This window comes from Bufo bufo, chromosome 4 (assembly GCF_905171765.1).
Source record: "Bufo bufo chromosome 4, aBufBuf1.1, whole genome shotgun sequence".
NCBI classification, from domain to species: domain Eukaryota; kingdom Metazoa; phylum Chordata; class Amphibia; order Anura; family Bufonidae; genus Bufo; species Bufo bufo.
In genome coordinates this window covers 121947895-121966301 of record NC_053392.1, presented here as the reverse complement: position 1 = coordinate 121966301, position 18407 = coordinate 121947895, and the positions used below count along the sequence as shown (strand labels likewise).

The 18407-nt window shown below is 45.3% G+C and overlaps 1 protein-coding gene across 7 annotated transcripts in view; it reads right to left on the bottom strand.

Moving 5' to 3' along the window:
• The window catches only part of MFF (mitochondrial fission factor), a 36719-nt gene extending 21390 nt beyond the window's left edge, over positions 1-15329 (bottom strand). The window contains exons 1-5 of one of the 7 annotated variants that reach the window (XM_040427807.1): positions 15229-15329; positions 13413-13480; positions 8082-8299; positions 6282-6454; positions 3136-3224 (exon numbers count right to left, since the gene is read on the bottom strand). In XM_040427807.1, coding sequence (XP_040283741.1) covers positions 3136-3224; positions 6282-6454; positions 8082-8299; positions 13413-13414 — 482 coding nt within the window. In that variant the 5' untranslated portion in view covers positions 13415-13480; positions 15229-15329. Of the gene's footprint in view, positions 1-3135; positions 3225-6281; positions 6455-8081; positions 8300-13412; positions 13481-15090; positions 15189-15228 lie in introns of those variants that run through there. The other 6 variants (XM_040427811.1, XM_040427812.1, XM_040427813.1 and 3 more) reach the window with 6 other exon arrangements.
• Positions 15330-18407: the final 3078 nt, after the last annotated feature.

Below are 18407 nucleotides of genomic sequence, written 5' to 3'. Positions count from 1 at the left end.
GGTCTGTTCAGCTCCTTCCCTGTCAGCTAGGCTGGGTTCACATCAAGTTTTTGTCATACATTTAATGTACACACAAAAACATATATATATATATATATATATATATATGTTAACAGACAACGCCATAATGTGGCATCTGTCACCATAAAATTCCATTGTAAAAAAAATAAAAAAATAAATATAAATATATATATTAGCCTATACATTTTTTTGCTGGACATTTTTACAATGGAACTCTATGGTGACGGATGCCACAGTATGGCATATGTCTGAGGCGTCTGTTAACATGCATCACACACTGCACTACATACATCACAGGCTGCTGCTGTCACCTTGTTCTGTGCCACCATCTTGATGTCAGGACATAGTCATAGTCTTCTTGATGTCTGGGACATATCTGCTGTGGTCCTTGAGCAGCACGCCCAGCTCTCGGTACAGCCATCCTTGGGAGCCGGCCCCTCCTCCTTTTATCTCCCGCTAGCTTCCCCTGCTGCAGAGGTCTGTATTGCTCCGATGCCCGCCCAAACTAACCAATAGCAAAGCTCTGTGCTGTGAGGAGCTTTGCCATTGGTTATTGAAGGCACAGGCAGCATTACTGCGCTGCCTGTGCCGTTCACAGTGCTGAATGTAGGGGAAAAGTCTAAGGCGTATTGGTATGCCTTAGACTTTTTCCAGGGAGTTAAATGGCCTGAACAGCAGGGGGGGCTGTTAGAGACGTTGGATAACCTCTTTAATTATTTTGCATCGGTTTTATTTTTTTCTATTTTAGATATACTGAAATTTAAAACAAAAAAAAAAGGTTGCGAAGGTGGCCCTTCTCTTTATCTAAGTTTAGTATCCTACAAGAAACTATTACTTAAAGGAATTGTCTGAGATCGGCACAAATTTGCCAGGGAGGGGAGGGGGGGGTATGCCATAAACTAATAAAAAGACCACATGATAAATCCCTTGCTGTTCCAGAAGTCAATCACCAGCCCCAGTGGTGTACAGCACAAGGCTGCTGAGGCCAGTGATTGGCTGCAGTGGTCATACCGACATATCACCACTGCAGCACAGACTGATAGGGACCACTGAAGCGGGAGTGGTGGAACAACAGGGAATTTATTAGGAGAATAATGGCTATTTCATTTTTTATGGCATTTTCCATCATTGGCCAAATTTAGCTGATCTTGGAAACCCCTTTAATCAAGGATTGGGTAACATAGCTATAACAGTACAAACCACACAGAAGTATAGATACAGGTTACAGTGAATCATCATTTACCAGAACAAATAAACAGTTCATTTAGTGTGCTTTTTTTCCCCCTCTTTAAGCATCTTTAGCTTATTTTATTATTTCTATATTAACCGGCCTTTAAGGGCCCCACAAGTCAAATACATCTCCTGTACAAAATGGTGTGAATACTCAATCATTTACAGTCCAGAATCATAATCATGTATATTCTTTAAACACTGGGGGACAGCGGTGTGGTAGCGATACTTTATTGGCTTACATACTGTCCTTGTGCTGAGTCCATGATTTTGGACTATTTTTTTAGGACTTATGCACATTAGGGCCCCCTTTTTGTGAGTAGGAAGATTTTATAAGATCACTTTGATGTATGCCTGGTGTTCTTAATGTGAATGCATTCCTTGCTAGTAGGGATAAACAAACCCAAACTTTACAGGTTCGGTGGTGTAGGAATTCCGTTATGGATTCTGTCATAACAGAATTCTATGACTGAATGAAAAACGAAAGCCTTTAAGAGGCATTCTATTTTGATCGGTCATAATAGAAGTCTATGGCAAAGTCCTGCATAATAGAAACCAGGCAGATCCGCTATGCTTGGCCATAGACTTCTATTATGAGGAGTCAAAACGGAACGCCTCTTAAAGGCTTCCATTTTGCATTCAGTTATAATTGAATCCATAACGGAATCCATAATAGGATTCCTCCACTGACTGAATGCCGAACCTGTAAAGTTTGTGTTTGTTCATCCCTACTTGCTAGCCTTTTCCAGTGGTCCCCCATTCGTTTGTGTCACCAATTTTGTGTGGACTCTTTACCTTGTTTTTTATGTATTGTTTAAGTAGTATATCCATTTTCATGGCGATTCTGGACTGTAAGTGATTATTGGGTATTCACACTATCTTTGTATGGGAGATATATCTTTAACTTTTTAGTAATGGTCTTTTGACTACAACAGGCAAGACAGAAGAGCTATATCAGCCTGGACTGGAGTGTCCTGTGGTCCTGGAGAAGGCCATACCCTAGGCACATGCCTATAGATTTTACTGCACAAACATGTCACATGCCTATGCCTCTTCTGTGACATTACTGTAGACTAATAGGTGCAAATGTAAGTTATTTTACGTTTTAATAAGGAGGATGAGATTCCGAGAAGTCATCATCAGAAATGATGCTTCCCTGTGCACTACACTTCCACCTACTTAGTACTTGCTTTGCACCCCTCTGAGTTTGTCAGGTGCAATACTACAATATTAGAATATTCAATATCCCATTTCCCACACAATTTCTGCCTATTGGAGCCACTTAACCTGCACGCAAGGCTCCTATAGATCAAATATCCACCGACAAACCACAAATGGCTTCTACTTATCAGATCGGAATCCTTCTGTATGCCTGCATTTAGATGGAGTGATGGAGCACACAGTTGTCAGGAAGGGAGAGTTGCCTGCTCACTAGGGAAAGAGCTGCATTTACATGCATGAGGAGGAGCGAAGGCTACTGCTCTCTCTCATCCTCATACAGATGCATTGCTTCCTGCCCAGAAACCATCATTTAGGGGACCGCATGAATAACTGTTTTGCTCGTTCATTAGGTGATGTGCGGCACCTTTTGACGGACTGATGTAGGAATGTTCGTCCCTGTTAATCTGCCCAACAATCAGTGTAAACCCTGTCTCACTGTAGCAAATGGAATTTATTTTGTAGAGAAAGTTAATACAAGGCACTTACTAATGTATTGCGATTGTCTGTATTGCCTCCTTTGCTGGTCCGATTCATATTTCCATCACATTATACACTGCTAATATCCAGGGGTTATGGAAAACCCCTATAGAAGTTATTCTGAACATAAATTTACACCAGTGCATTGAGAAAGACTGTAAAATCAGGAGCTGGTGCTGTACTTACATGGAGTCATTTCTAACAAGTTGTCCATTGTGTCTTATAGTGTTCTCACTGACTGAGCGCTCTCTCTTCTGCCGTCCCATATGTCGCACCTAGGTAATTCATTAAGATGCATTAATAAGAAAGTAATAAAATTATGTTTATTTCTTAGTCTTTACCATGTCAGGCCACTTTCCAAACTCAGGAGCACAGAACTGCTAACCACTGACTTGTTGCGCTTCCCACCCAGCCAGCATATACAGAGAGAAAATGTGCATTTACAGAAAATTATATAAATCCTACATATGGAAGAAAATGATGATTACTTACCGGTAATTTGATTTTCCAGAGCCCAAGACAGCACCACGAGAGAGAGGATCCGTCCCCAGACAGGAAACTTGCAGAATAAAAAGGGCGGACACTGTCCTCCCAATTCAGTGTGATATCCAAGCATCAGAGGAATTCCGCCAACATAGCGTTAGATGATTAATCATGAATTATTATTTTTTTATGCAACACCCGTGTGGATATAAAAGAATCAAGAGAACGCAATAGGGAGGGAATATAAGGGTGCTGTCATGGGCTCTGGAAAATCAAATTACCGGTAAGTAATCATCATTTTTCCCTTTATCCCATGACAGCACCACAAGAGATTTACTAGAGGAAAAATGATGGTAGGAGAGTAGAAAGAAGCACCTTTTCCCCAAAGGATGACCCCGAAGGAGAGGAATTCAAATCAAGCAGATAGTGTTTGAAAAAAGTTGAAGCAGAATACCAGGTAGCCGCTCTGCAAATGTCCTCTATGGGAAAAGAGTATCTTTCCGCCCAGGAAGTAGCAACTGCCCTGGTAGAATGTGCATTAGGACCCACCGGAGGAGACAACCCGGAAGTAAGATAAGACAAAGATATAGCAGAGACAATCCACTTAGCTATAGAACTTTTTGTGGCCGCCTTTCCCTTATTCACTCCTTGGAAGAGTATAAAGAGTGAAGAAGATCTGCGCCAGTCTCTAGTGCGAGATAGGAAATTAATCAAGGTCCTTCTTACGTCTAGGCAGTGAAGAGATTTTTATTTTTCTGACCCAGGGTTACTGAACAGTGTAGGGAGAACAATCTCCTGAGACCTATAAAATTTGGAAACTACTTTTGGAAGAAAAGCCGGGTCTGGCCGAATCAAAACTTTTCCCTTTAAAATAGTGGTATATGGAGGATTAATGGAGATGGCCTGAATCTCATTAATCCTGCGAGTAGATGTTAAGGCTATTAGAAGGCACAACTTCAAGGTGAGACATTTAATGGGGATGGTCTCTAAAGGCTGAAATGGAGGTTGAGTTAAAGCCTTTAACACTAGGTTTAAATCCCAAGGAGGAGGTCTAGTGGAAGTTGTTGGGTTGGATCTGGCTACTGCTGAAAAGAACCTGGACACCCATGGGATCCCTGCTATGTCCTGATTCAACAAAGCTGACAGAGCCGAAACGTGCACCTTCAAAGTTCTACTTGCTAGCCCTAAATTCAGTCCCTTCTGAAGGAACTCTAAAAATTAGATGAATGGGAGCATTTATTACTTTCTGCTAGGGTTTGGCAAAAATTCCTATACTTTGCTCAGATCCAGAGGAATTTTTGCCAAACCCTAGCATAAATAGTTGTCACTTTTTTCCTACTCTTAAGAAGGGTAGAGATTAGGACGTCAGAGAATCCCTTCTTACCTAACAAGTACCTTTCAAGTTCCAGGCCATTAAATGGAGATTTTTTATGCCGGGGTGAAAAACTGGGCCTTGGCTCAATATATTCCAGCAGAGAGAAGCACAACATTATGCCCAGAGCACTCACCCCCTCAGAGGTACCAAGGCTGGAGGAACTGCAGACTCTTCCACATGCTTGTCCTCCTCCATGCTGCTTCTGTTACTGCACTAATCCATCCACAATACGCCCTTCTCGTAGGCGCTTCTGTGATGATGTCACGCTCGATGCTGCGCGCCGGTCAGGGGACACATGCCACTCTCCCCGGCCTAACTGCTTGCTGGAAGCTCCTCCTCCTCCCCTGGGGTCCGGAAGTCTGTGCCTCTAGCGCATCACCGATGCCTCCAGGCACTGTACTCTCCAGCACACAAAGTACTCCTTCCGGAGTTTTGCTGTGCCTCTGCTCGTCCCTTTCAGCGCACCAGAGATGTCGCAATATAATTCTGGGAACGGCAGGTACGACGGGGAGAAATCCAGCCCACTATAGGGGTTAGCGTAGGAGCACCACCAGAGGGCGGGAAGCTGAAAAGGAAAAAACTGCAGGCTTCCCCAGAGACAGGAAACCACACTGAATTGGGAGGAGAGTGTCCGCCCTTTTATTCTGCAGGTTTCCCGTCTGTAGGGGCGGATCCTCTCTCTCGTGGTGCTGTCATGGGCGAAAGGGAAAACAATGCTGGCTGCCATACAAACATGTGTGTCAGAGGCTCCATCAGAATCTCCATGGCAGATTTTGACAAATTTGATGGATAAAACAGAGCTGAATGTACTTTACTCTGGAAAAATGTTGGACACGATGATGAAACCTGACAGACCCCATAATAAGTTAAAGGTGTTCTCTCACTTAAGCAAATGGCATTTATCATGTAGAGAAAGTTAATACAAGGTACTTACTAATGTATTGTGATTGTCCATATTGCCTCCTTTGCTGTCTTGATTCATTTTTCCATCACATTATACACTGCTTGTATCCAGAGGTTATGACCACCCTGTAATCCAGCAGCAGTGGTGGTCATGCTTGCACACTATTTGAACCCTCTGGTGGCCGGGACCGTTTCAGTGCACATAGGCCGACACTTTTTCCTATAGTGTGCAAGCACGACCACCGCTGCTGGATTGTAGGGTGTTCATAACCCCTCGATATGAGCAGTGTATTACGTGATGGAAAAAATTAATCAATCCAGCAAAGAAGGCAGTATGGACAATCACAATACATTAGTAACTGCCTTGTATTAACTTTCTCTACATGATAAATGCCATTTTCTGAAGTGGGACAAGTGCGACTGATCCAGTACTGTGCGGTGGTTTTCACAGCCTTGGGAGTGATTTGGATTTTTGTATGTCCTCTTTAAAAGTGAAAAACTCTTGCCTACCCGAGTCTTAGACCATGCCAACACTTATCAACTTACTGCCACTCATGATCTTAAGACTTGCCTCATCATTTTGGGGAGTGACTGGTGTAGGTCTTTCCAAGTCCAGGAAATCCAGTGGCCTCTCACTGAGGGTCAGTACCCGAGGTGGAGTCTTCAGTGCCAAATGTTCAAAAGGGGTCGTCTGAATAAGATCCAGATCAGCAGGCCTGGAAAAGGATGCTTCCTCATTATGACCTGTAATGTATTGAGAAAATACAGTGATCTCTCAAGTAGGGATCGACCGATATTGATTTTTTAGGGCCGATACCGATAATTTGTCAACTTTCAGGCCGATAGCCGATAATTTATACCGATATTCTGGGTATTTTTATTTTTGAGGAAAAAAAAAAATTTCCTACACAAATCTGCTGAAAATTAATGTTTATTGTTAAACGTGTATTATTATTTTATTTTTTTTGTAAATCTTTTTCATTTATACTTAATATTTTTGTGTTTTTTTTTTTTTACTAACTTTTAGCCCCCTTAGGGACTAGAACCCTTGTCCCATTCACCCTGATAGATCTCTATCAGAGTGAATAGGATCTAGCACTCTCCCTGCTGCCCTGTGCTCTGTGCACACAGCAGCATGGAGCTGACTATGGCAGCCAGGGCTTCAATAGCGCCCTGGCTGCCATGGTAACCGATCGGAGCCCCAGGCTTACACAGCTGGGGCTCCGATCGGAGGAGCAGGGGAGAGGGGATCCTGTGGCCACCAATGATTAGAACTGGGGGGGGGGGGGGGGGCGCACTGCGCCACCAATGTTTTCACTATTGGGATGGGGGTGGGGGGCGCACTGCGCCACCAATGACTAATACTAGGGGGCTTGAGGGGGGCGCACTGCGCCACCAATGTTTTTACTATTGGGGTGGGGGGCGCACTGCTTGAGGGGGGGGGGGCGCACTGCGCCACCAATGAAGATACCTCTCTTTCACATACAGGAGGCGGGAGCTGGCTGCAGAATCACATAGCCGGCTCCCGACCTCTATGAGCGGTAGCTGCGATCCGCGGCACCTAAGAGGTTAACTACCGCGGACCGCAGCTGCCGTTCATAGAGGTCGGGAGCCGGCTATGTGATTCTGCAGCCAGCTCCCGCCTCCTGTATTTGAATTAATGAAAGACTCATCTTCATTGGTGGCGCAGCGGCCACAGCCCCTCCCCTCCTCTTGTCTTCTGTCCTGTCATTGGCGGCAGCAGCAGCACAGGGGGAGGAGACACTGCTTCCTTCTCCCCTGTGCTGCGGAGGGAACACAGAACGCGCTGAGAGCAGCGCATTCTGTGTTCCCAATACGTTATCGGTATATCGGCAAAATAGATGCCGATAACGTTCAAAATCCTCAATATCGGCCGATAATATCGGCCAAACCGATAATCGGTCGATCCCTACTCTCAAGATACAATGGCCTCAGGATACATCATGGTCAACATACAATGGTCTGTTCTGACCCACCGTAAGTTGAAACCAGACCCAACATACAATGCCTCAGACTCGGATCCAACCAGTCAAGGCCACTTCTCTGGTAAAATTGCTGGATTAGTTGCTAGTTAGCAGCTACTCCAGACTGTTATATGTAATGACTTGGGCTATCTGTCTTAGTTATCTGCTTATTTTTCTTGAATCTTCATTTTCTCTTAACTTAGATGACCTTTTGGGACTTTAGAACTGATTACTGAGGTTACAATCGTTTCAACAAACAATGATCATCTTGGAACCCATTAATATTGTAACTTGAGGGGCCACTGTACTATGGGAATATGAAACGGCTTATACAAAAAGCCACCAGAGCATGGGCAGTCTACAAATGTTGAAGAGCATGTGCTCACCTGCCACAACAATTCTCTCAGGAACTTGCATGATGACACCAGGCGCGGGGATGTTGACCGGATGTTTAGAACCTGTTTCTGTGTTGCTCGAAGCGACTTTTAGCATCTCTGGGACCCTCATTCTCTGGCTGATGCCCTCTGTGTACTCAATGTCATACTGCATACGATTGATTTCCGCCATCTCTGCTGCGGGAGGGGAGAATCCTGCAACGCTCATCCTAGAAGACAAATATGAGAAGGAAGTTTTACAGCTGTAATCAAAGCATGGGCTGGGGAGAAATCTGAGGCTTGACGATAGATGAATAAAGCAGAACCCTTATGAATATTAATAGAATGCAGAATGTGATCACACTAATGTTCACAACATGGAAACTGAACATGTCAGAGCCCCCATGAGACAGACAGTACAGTGACTGCCAGTAATGAGAAGGACAGGCTGCACATTACTGAGGGAAATGGAGGAAGGCATGCCCTGCCGATGGGTGGGCTCTACAAGTCACCCACTCTACACCAGTAAGTGTAAACATAAAAAAAGGCACACGCAATCTTACACTGTGCTACATGTCCTCACAGGGCACCTAGATCGTATGCTATACACATAAGCTGATGCACTACATATACCAGTGTCTTCATGAGTATACCATGTGGGATAACCAACACTGAATTCATGCATCCTAATGTCATTTATGGATTTAAATTGTGTGTCCAGAGGTCCTATTAGGTGACTGACGGCTATCCGTATAGGTGCACACACAGAGGCAGGACAGTCCGTCAGAGTGAAAAGCAGGAGTCGTGTGTCCAGTGAGATGGGATTCCAAATGACCAGACAAGTTTTAGCAATTTTGAGCATGCTTAAAAGAGTATTTCCATCTCAGATATTGATGGCATATATATCGTTAGGACACTCTCCTATCTGCAGAACAGGCCCCCAAACGTGAAGAAGAGTGCACTGCGCAAGCGCAGGGACCCACCATTCCAGAGTATGGGTGCTCTGAAAATAACCAGGCGCTGGCTCATCTATTTCCAACAGTCCCAAAGCAGTGAATGGAGATGTGGTTGTGCACTCGCCTGGCTATTTTCGTAACTCCCATAGAAGTGAATGGAGAGCACGTCGCACATGTACGGTGCGCTCTCATTCATTTCAGGGCCCCCAGTTCTGGATACAGCAACATGTCACCCATGTCTAGATGGTTATACCCCTTTAACAGGCCTAATTTTTTTTTGTTTTTTTATTACCTTTTCTATAGTTTTTGTTTTATTTGGTGCAATGTAGAAAGGGTTCTCTCTTGTGTTTTGGTTGCTTTTATATACACTACTCACAAAAAGTTAGGGATAATTGGCTTATGGGTGAAATTTCTGGATGAACCTAAAATGCACTCTAACCTTTACAGGTGAACTTAATGTGACCTTCTCTAAACTACTGCATGCACATGTCCAGCTTTTCAGTGTTTCAGTACTTTTTGCACAACTTGCTGTTCTCTAATAAGGAGCTTAACGGCAAACAGGCGTTTGATCCATGAACCACCCAATACATTTTCTGGTTCAATTAGAATTTGTATTTAGAGCCCTCCTCATCATGCGGTTCACATTTTGACATGATGAGACCAAGACGACGCCTAACAATTGGTCAACAGTACCTCGCCATTGCGAGGCTTCTAGCAGGATGCTCTCAGACGGAAGTGGCCGCTGAGCTTAGAGTGTCACTGAGTATCATCAGCAGGTTGCAACAGAGATACAGAAAGGCTGGAAAAGTCACAAAGGCATAGAAGTGGACATCCTTTGGCCACATCCTATACTGATGACCTCTTCATTGTGAACAATGTCCTGTGGAACCGGATGATTAATACCACACAACTCCAGGCACATTTAAGAGAGGTGAGAGGCACCCAAGTGTCACGCCAGACCATTCAAAACCGTTTATATCAGCGTGGTCTGTGTGCTAGACGACCTGCAAGGGTACCTGACCACAGGCATCATGGTCTTGCATGGGCCAGGGAGCATCTACCCTGGACGAGGGAACAGTGGGCCTTAGCGCTGTTCACTGATGAAAGCCAATTCACACTGAGCAGAAATGATGGCCCCCATTGATGTTGGAGAAGTCATGGAGAGCACTAACTGTTGTGCCAGACGAGCCTTTGGTGGTGGTGTTACAGTGTGGGCAGGTGTGTCTAGTCAATACAGAACTGCCCTAGAGTTTGTGAATGGTACAGTGACAAGCCCATACTACTTGAAGAACATCATTAATCCAGTCATTGTGCCTCTGCATGAACAACACAGGCCTAATTTCATCTTCATGGACAACCATGAGCCAACTCACTGAGGTCGCATCATTAGAGAACGGCTGCTGGAGACTGGAGTGGCCTGCACTTTCTCCAGACCTGAATACCATTAAAAACCTATTGGATCAGCTGAGTCACCGTGTAGAGACTTGTAACTCTGTACCCCAGAACCTCAATGACCTGAGGGCTGCCCTTCAAGAAAAGCGGGATCCCATGCCTCAGCAGACAATAAGTTGACTTGCGAACAGCAGGAGACGTCGTTGTCAAGCTGTAATTGATGCTCAAGGCCACATGACAAGTTATGGAGACACTGACATTTTTGTGGAGGTATACCCACCTCTATTGTTGGCTTTTGTTTCAATAAATTGTTTGAGATGAGGAAATCACCACTGCATGCTTCTACTATAATGCCCGACTTTCATCATATAATATCACTGTAGTGTGACCTTGTTACGTTTTCCATAAATTTAACCCGAAAGCCAAATATCCCTAACTTTTTGTGAGTAGTGTATATATTATAATGTGGATGAATGGGACAGCTATGGCGGAACTTTAGGTCGGAGTGTTTTGTTTTTTTTTAGCTGGATTTGATTTTGTTTAGTTTTTTAAACTCACGTTGGTATACATATATTTTTTAACATCTACAAACCAATCAGAGCACAACTTAGATTTTTGTTCTGAAATGAAAGCAGTGCTGTGATTGGTTGGTATGACCGACTAAGACAGTTTCTCTTTTTGACACTTCGTAAATCTACCGCAACATGTTCCTCCTCAGGGAGGAGGAGGAGGAGGAGGAGAACAGCTGGGAGTAGATGTCAGCAATGCATGATGGGAACTGTAGTCTGCTACCCACATGGGCTGCTGCTGAAACCAAGTGCACTGCAAGCACATAGGGAGCAAGAGTGAGACAGCAATAAATAATGATAAATGTTTAGGGTGTAGTATAAAGCTACATACACATCTGTGTGTTTTTTTTATTTTTTATGATAACGATTCCTTCCAGGAACAGGAGAAAAAAAAAAACTGCGTTGCCAGATCCATCATGTGATGGAATCAAGAGACGCCCAGTGGACGCCTCTGACTGTAAACGGGTTGCGTCCGGATTCTGTCAGAGAGCCTAGCATTTCAATGGACACGTTTTTTCCTGCTTTTTTGACAGAATCTGCAATGAAGGCTCCGATGCAGGTGTGAATACAGACTAATGGTTCTTTTACACCGATCGTCAATCAGGGCAATCATCAGGGATATGCTTTTGTAGCAGCGGTCATTCCCAATAACTGGCCCGTGTAAAAGGGCCAGCAATCATCCAATGAACAAGCACTGGGTGATCATGTCTCTCGGCCGGCAGTGAAAGGGATCGCTCAGCCCCATAGAGCAGAGGTGATTGCTGCTTATAAACACGATCAGGAACATTTGGTCCATTAGTGTCGCTCTGTGTGTAATGACCCTCCTTTCAGGACCGCCATCAGAGCTCAGCCCCTGGCTCTTCACTTCACTGAGGCTGTCTGGCCTTTCCCTAGATGTGGTTTGTAGGAGGGACCCTCTCTCAGCACATAGACTTACTGCATACATTTATTTACAGCGTTTTGATAGGATTTGAACACCAGACCTTCTGTATGGTAGGCTGTAGTATTACTACTTCTTCACAGGCATACTATTAGAGGGAACCCGTCACCGGGATTTTGTGTATATAGCTGAGGACATGGGTTGCTAGATGGCCGCTAGCACATCCGCAATATCCAGTCCCCATAGCTCTGTGTGCTTTTATTGCGGGGAAAAAAAACTATTTTATACATATGCAAATTAACCTGAGATGATCCGGGGACAGGACTCATTCAAGGTACATTTGCATATGTATCAAATCTGTTTTTACACAATAAAAGCACACAGAGCTATGGGGACTGGGTATTGTGGATGTGCTAGCGGCCATCTAGTAACCCATGTCCTCAGCTCTATACACAAAATCCCGGTGACAGGTTCTCTTTAAGTAAAAAATATATTACTGAATTTAAGGGAAAAACAATTGCGCCATTTTTATTTACGCTGTTAAACAATCACCATAAATAATGTGTCCACTATATTGTTTGGGTTATGATTACAGGGATTGTAACATTAAAAGGGTTTTCAAGAATTATTATTTTTTTTACTGATGACCTCCGGATGGGTCATCAGTATCTGATCGGTGGGGGTCCAACACCTGGGACCCCCCTGATCAGCTGTTTGAGAAGGCAGCAACGCTCCTGTGAGCACCGCTGCCTTCTCGTAGCTTACCAAGCATGGCGCCATACATTGTATAGAGGCTGTGCTTGGTATTGCACTCGGTTCCATTTACTTCTATGGGGCTGAGCCTAGGCCACGTGACCAATGAACATGTCGTCACTCGGCCTAGGAAAGGATGAGAGAGAAGGCCGTCTCACAGGAGCGCTGCTACCTTCTCAGACAGCTGATCGGCGAGGCTTCCAGGTGTGGGATCCCCACTGATTAGATACTAGTCATCAGTAACAAAAGCTCAGAAAACTTTGTAGAAAATTTTAACATTTACCATAAATTGATATTATAGAAGTAATACTATTTGGTAGATTTTTAAGCACAAAAAAAAATGCAGCCTTAATAAACTGCAGGGTTAGGCCTCATGCACACGACCGTTCCGTTTTTTTTGCGGGCCGCAAAAAACGGAAACCGCCCGTGTGCCTTCTGCAATTTGAGGAACAGGCGGCCCATTGTAGAAATGCCTATTCTTGTCCGCAAAACGGACAAGAATAAGACATGTTCTATTTTTTTGTGGGGCCACGGAACGGAGTGCTGTTCGCATCTTTTGCGGCCCCATTGAAGTGAATGGGTCTGCACCCGAGCCGCAAAAACTGCGGCTCGGATGCGGACCCGAAAAACGGTCGTGTGCATGAGGCCTTATAGTCTAGTGGTAAACCTACTGCCTACCATACTAAAGGCCTGGGGTTCAATTCCCAGCAGAGACCTGTGAAATATTTTTTTAATAAGGATTATGGTAGAAAAATTTCACTTTTATTTTCCAGCATTTTAAATGTATAGTTACATTTTTCCGCAAAGTGTCCTCCGCCGATCTGATATTGATGACCTATCCTGAGGACAGGTCAGATGTTACTAAAAAAAAAATATTTTAAAATACCAGAGCAAAAACCATTACAATAAATATGTTTTTGTAACATACTATTAAATATCACAAAACAATGTTTTTCCTTCATTTAACCCATAATAAAAGTTGACAGAAATTAGAGGGGTTGTCTCACCTCAAACACTGGTTGCATATCACTGGGATATGTCACGAATGTCAGATAAGTACCGGTCCCACCTCTGGGATGCGTGCCTCTCTCTAGAACGGCACACCCAAAGTTAAGGAGGGTGCCCTCCATTCTTTTCTATGGGAGCGCCGAAAATAGCTGAGCACCCGTTCCATAGAAGTGAATGGAGCGGTGGCCTCGCTTGCGTGGTGCGCTCTCCATTCATTTCTATGGGACTTCTGAAATTAGCCGAGTGTGCGGCTCAGCAATTTTCGGCATTTCTATAGAAATGAATGGAGGGCGGCTGTGCATGCGCAGCGCTCTCTCCCTCACTTTGGGTGCGTCATTCTAAAGATAGACACACATCCCAGAGATGGGATCGGCACCTACTTGACATTGGTGGCATATCCTAGCGATGTTTGAGGCCATCAATTTAAAATCTTATTTCTATGTACGGCAAAATGGCCTTAAAAAAATATATATTTTTTTTAAAATGTGAATTTCAATCCGAATTTTAGGAAAAATTCAATTCACAGTGATTTTTCCTAAAATAGCTATAAAAAAAATACCTCATCCATTATCATGTAAAGAGGCCTCTCCCCGATCTAATGGATGAGATTTTTTACCGGATTAGCCCCTGAAAGGCCTTAAAGGGGTTGTCTCATCACAGACAATGGGGGCCTATTGCTAGGATAGGCCCCCATTGTCTTATAGGTGCAGGTCCCACCTCTGTGACCCGTACCTATATCGAGAACAAAGCCGCGAAAGTGTTGGAGGGCGCACTGCGCATGCGCAGCCACCCTCCATTCATTTTCTATGGGGCCGCCAGCTATTTCCATCTGGCCCATAGAAGTGAATGGGTGCTGTGGCCGGTCATGCGCAGTCTGTGTGCTCCCATTCACTTCTATGGGGAGAGCGCTTGGTGGTGGCTGGACCATAGTCCTCCAGCCACCACCTTGCAGGGCTCCATTCCCGATATAGGTGCAGCTCCCAGCGGTGGGACCCGCACCTATAAGACAATGGGGACGTATCCTAGCGATATGCTCCCATTGTCCATGATGAGACAACCTCTTTAATTTTAATCACAGATTCTGCGATCAGCTATGAACTCAGCATCCGAGGGGTTCGGCCAACCCCATCCCCCGTCATTGCGCCCTCCACAAACAAAGCAATGCGCTTCATGACAAAGCAATTTGTCTCTTTGTGAACTGCGGCTCGCCCATCTCTAGTTATGACTATGAATGTGAGAAGGCCTAAAGGGGAGGCACATGGATTGCTTGTATAGGGCCCTGAAACTCCTGATGGCAGCCCTGCTCTCATATGAAGAATGGAATACCCCTTTAAGGCAACCAGTCTGTCATATCACTCAGATCAAACCCAAACTGATTATTAGATACAATGGTCTAATAGAAATGTGAATGGAATAATACAAAGAACATGAACAGGACATAGATGACGCCTCTAGCTACACACTGCCACAATGGACCCGGGGGCCTCATTTCTCCACTGCACCAGTGTGACAGCTGCGCCCGTGTACGGAGCAGCCTGGGCCTCAGCCTCCTACACTAAAATGTACTGTTATTAGAGCACACCGCTTCTTCTTATACTCACTGGATACCGCCCTACAGGAGCGCAGCTTCCAGGAGATGGCCCCAATCAGCCGCCGTACCCCGGAAGTAAGGTAATGGCTAAATACTATACCCGGTAAGGAGGACCTGCTGACGTCACAGCATCACGTGGCGCTCCTAGATGACGTAGTACGGAAACAGGAGAGTCGCGCGCTCTTTTTTTTTTTTCTTTCCCAAATGGAGTGAACTAAAAAAAACTGCAGCGCAGTAGAAGTACGCGGAGCCCTACTGAAGTGTGTGTATGACATGCATGTAGTGAATGCAGGCTGATAAAGCCAAGTGGTAAAGTACAGGGAGGAATTGGGAACCATGGCTGCTCTTGCAGGCAGCCATGCCCGGGTAAGGGCAGCATGGTGCTGCAGCCATGGGCCGGAATCTTCTGCTACCTTCGGCCCTTTTTCGCGCATACTTTTAAACAGTTTATGGCTATATATTGTGGAAGATAGTTTTAAGGAAATGAAATAAAGATTTAAAATGTTATATTAGTCAGCAGTTCAAGCTAGACGTAAAGTGGTCTGAGTGACCGATTAATAAAAATACTGTCAAGTAAACGTCACAGAGGTGCTGAAGAGGTCTAGATATTTGCATTTTGTTAAACTTTATTGTTAACTGGACTCGGCGCTACTGCGCCAAGCCGTCTTTTTCCGCGCATGAGAAGTGGGTCGGAATCTTCTGCTACCTTCGGCTCGTTAAAAAAAACGGCTCGACGCAGGCGCAGTAGGAGCCGAAGGTAGCATAAAATTCCGGCCCACTGCGCATGCGCAAAGCCGGAATTTTCTGCTACCTTCGGTCGTCTTCTTCGCGCATGCGCAGTGGTGTGAATGCGCCGAAGGTAGCATAAAATTCTGGCCCACTGTGCATGCGCAAAAAAGACGGCCGAAGGTAGCAGAAAATTCCAGCCCACTGCGCATGTGCGAAGAAGACGACCGAAGGTAGCATAAAATTCCAGCTTCGCGCATGCGCAGTGCGCCGGAGTTTTATGCTACCTTCGGCGCGTTCACAGTATTTTTATTAATCGGTCACTCAGACCACATTACGTCTAGCTTGAAGTGCTGACTAATATAACATTTTAAATCTTTATTTCATTTCCTTAAAGCGAACCTTTCACCAGGATTTCACTTAATAAACTATTACCAGTACCTTATAGATTATCCTCATTCTGTTTCAATGCATTCTTGTGCCGCTTTCCTGGGATGTATATTCATGAAAAAAACGACTTATAAAGTCCTCGTCTCCAGCTCCTGAAGTCACACTAGAAGTCAAGGGGGTAGCCCTTCCCTCACTCCGGGCTGTAACTCCCCTGCCCTAACCCCTCCTCTAAGCAGTGTAACTGACACCCGGCTCAGTCGCCGGGACCGCGCTTGTACAGGCGGCGCATGCGCGATCCTGTAACTGAACGCGCGTGAGGAAGAGAAGACAGGCAGGCATCGGGGACGGCGCATGCGCGATTCAGTTACAGGATCGCGCTTGAGTCCGACGGCGCATGCGCCGCCTGTACAAGCCCGGTCCTGGCGACTGAGCCGGGTGTCAGTTACACTACTTAGAGGCGGGGTTAGGGCAGGGGAGTTAGAGCCCGGAGTGAGGGAAGGGCTACCCCCTTGACTTCTAGCGTGACTTCAGGAGCTGGAGACGAGGACTTTATAAGTCGTTTTTTTCATGAATATACATCCCAGGAAAGCGGCACAAGAATGCATTGAAACAGAATGAGGATAATCTATAAGGTACTGGTAATAGTTTATTAAGTGAAATCCTGGTGAAAGGTTCGCTTTAAGATGGACATTCTGCCTAGACTTCTGTATCTATTTCAGACAATCCCATGTGAAATCCCTTAAGTATTTTTCGCCCGCCTCAGGAGGCTGACTTCTCAATTCATTCGGAATGGCTCTAGGGTGAGGTTGAGCTATAGTACACTGACTCGCCCAAAGATCTCAGGAGGAGTAGGTCTGCCCAATTTTCTTGCATATTACAGGGCATCAATTGTGAATTGTGTCCTTGATCTTCTCCACCACAGATCCACAAAATTGTGGGTGGACATAGAACACGAAACAACGCCACACCTTGTAAAAGGCATTTTTTGGCTATCACTCCCTACACAGAACCCATTTCCCCCCTACCAACACTCACCACTTCTACAAACATTAGCAAAATCCTGGGTTAAGGGCTCTTTCACACTTGCGTTCTTTTCTTCCGGCATAGAGTTCCGTCGTCGGGGCTCTATGCCGGAAGAATCCTGATCAGTTTTATCCTAATGCATTCTGAATGGAGAGAAATCCGTTCAGGATGTCTTCAGTTCCGGAACGGAACGTTTTTTGGCCAGAGAAAATACCGCAGCATGCTGCGCTTTTTGCTCCGGCCAAAAATCCTGAACACTTGCCGCAAGGCCGGATCCGGAATTAATGCCCATTGAAAGGCATTGATCCGGATCCGGCCTTAAGCTAAACGTCGTTTCGGCGCATTGCCGGACCCGACATTTAGAGTGGTTACCATGGCTGCCGGGACGCTAAAGTCCTGGCAGCCATGGTAAAGTGGAGCGGGGGAGCAGCATACTTACCGTCCGGGCGCTCCAGAGTGACGTCAGGGCGCCCCAAGCGCATGGATCACGTGATCACATGGATCACGTCATCCATGCGCATGGGGCGCTCTGACGTCATTCTGGAGCGCCCCGGGAGCCGCACGGACTGTAAGTATACCGCTCCCCCGCTCCTACTATGGCAACCAGGACCTTAATAGCGTCCTGGCTGCCATAGTAACACTGAACGCATTTTGAAGACGGCTCCGTCTTCAAATGCTTTCAGTACACTTGTGTTTTTCCGGATCCGGCGTGTAATTCCGGCAAGTGGAGTACATGCCGGATCCGGACAACGCAAGTGTGAAAGAGGCCAGTTTGCTCACAAACTTAAAAGGTTTGTCCGGGATCAAATTTTTTTATTTTTTTTTGTGTACTCCCTATTAACAGCTGAATCAAGGTCCCCCCATATGTTTTTAAGTATTTTCACCATTTCTATATGGCTCAGACGGTCCCCCCACGCTTTGTTTACACCTATGTTTATTTTTTCCTACCTTCCTGCCGCACTGCACTGTGGTTCCATCTCTGCCGTGACTCCGCCCCCTAATTAATATTCAGTGCTCTGCCTCTTTCATTCATAATAAAGCGCCCTGCCC